The following is a 1,203-nucleotide window of genomic DNA, read 5'->3' as shown; positions in this document are numbered from 1 at the left end:
ATCATACACACATGGGCATAAACAACACACGCATATACAATAGCAAACGCACCCACACACACATACACACACCTAATTTAATTTCGTTTGTTGCTGATTGCAGGTGTGGAAGACCCTTATTTTGTCCCAGTGAAACAACTGCTTTACAGTCGAGTTGAACTGAGAACCTCTGATCACAGGTAAACACTCCTTCTCTGGTATTGTTCATCCTACCTTCTCTTGTATTCCACCCACCATCTATTCTTCATGTTATCTGCTTCATTTTTATTTCCTTTTTTTTTTAAAGCCAAAACAATGCAAGTTATAAGAAATAATACAAGTGAATAGTTGGTACATTTACCTTGTATTTCAATATTTTAGGATAATGGTTCCTTAAAAAAAAGAAATTAAGACATTTACATATTGCATTTCATATTTGAGGCTCCAATGAAGCTATAAGGCATTATTCAAGCACTTAACTATGAGTCCATGGCTGATTTTTCACAAACAACTTACAGATGCAAGAACTACCAGTTGAAATCTCTGCACACTGGATGATAGCAAGCTTTTGGGGTCATCAGGAGAGAATGTGCACTGTTTCAGGACCTTCCTCTTGTTGGCATTGTTACACATGATGGTATTTGCTTTATGATGAGTTTAGCCTGGCAACAATAACATTTGATACACTGTGTCCAATGAATCCTCTACATCCAACTTCAATTAGAAAATACTCTGCTTTCCAGCCTGTGTCTTCACATTCCTTGAGGAGGTTTTTATAACGGTTGATCTTTTGACCTCAAGCAGCATCCATGTTATCTTCATGAGGAACCATTAACTTGACTAGGTTTACTACTTTCTTTCTTTCACACCATATGGTAATATCCGGTTTCTTTGTAACATCATCATTTTTTTCCTTTACCTCTGTTTTTACCTCTTGCTCTACATTTGTATGTAACCCTTTGTGAATCTCTGAAGAGGCCTAGAGGTTCGGGCATGTAACACCATTTCAAAATGTCATCCGATAATCACTCCGGAAAGGAATATTCGGATAGAATGGGGCTTGCTAAAACTAGGCCGAAACAGCTGTAAGATTAAACTTCTGTTCATCCTCTAATTCCTTATGTACTTTGTACTTCTATACGTAAACCATGTTGGCAAAATAACATAGTCTGCCATGGACACCTGTGCTTTGGTTCTTTCTTTCTTTTTCTTTTCTTCCTTTTT

The 1,203-nt window shown here is 37.1% G+C and overlaps 1 protein-coding gene across 1 annotated transcript in view; it reads left to right on the top strand.

The window, feature by feature from the left end:
* LOC106879251 (synaptojanin-1) overlaps positions 1-1,203 on the top strand; it is a 124,060-nt gene that overhangs the window by 98,813 nt on the left and 24,044 nt on the right. The window contains exon 17 of the mRNA XM_052972571.1: positions 104-179. Within this exon, the coding sequence (XP_052828531.1) occupies positions 104-179 (76 nt within the window). The remainder of the gene's footprint in view (positions 1-103; positions 180-1,203) is intronic.

The sequence above is a fragment of the Octopus bimaculoides genome, chromosome 13 (assembly GCF_001194135.2).
Source record: "Octopus bimaculoides isolate UCB-OBI-ISO-001 chromosome 13, ASM119413v2, whole genome shotgun sequence".
In the NCBI taxonomy this organism is placed as follows: domain Eukaryota; kingdom Metazoa; phylum Mollusca; class Cephalopoda; order Octopoda; family Octopodidae; genus Octopus; species Octopus bimaculoides.
The sequence above is the reverse complement of the archived record's forward strand: the minus strand, read 5'-3'. Positions and strand labels throughout refer to the sequence as shown.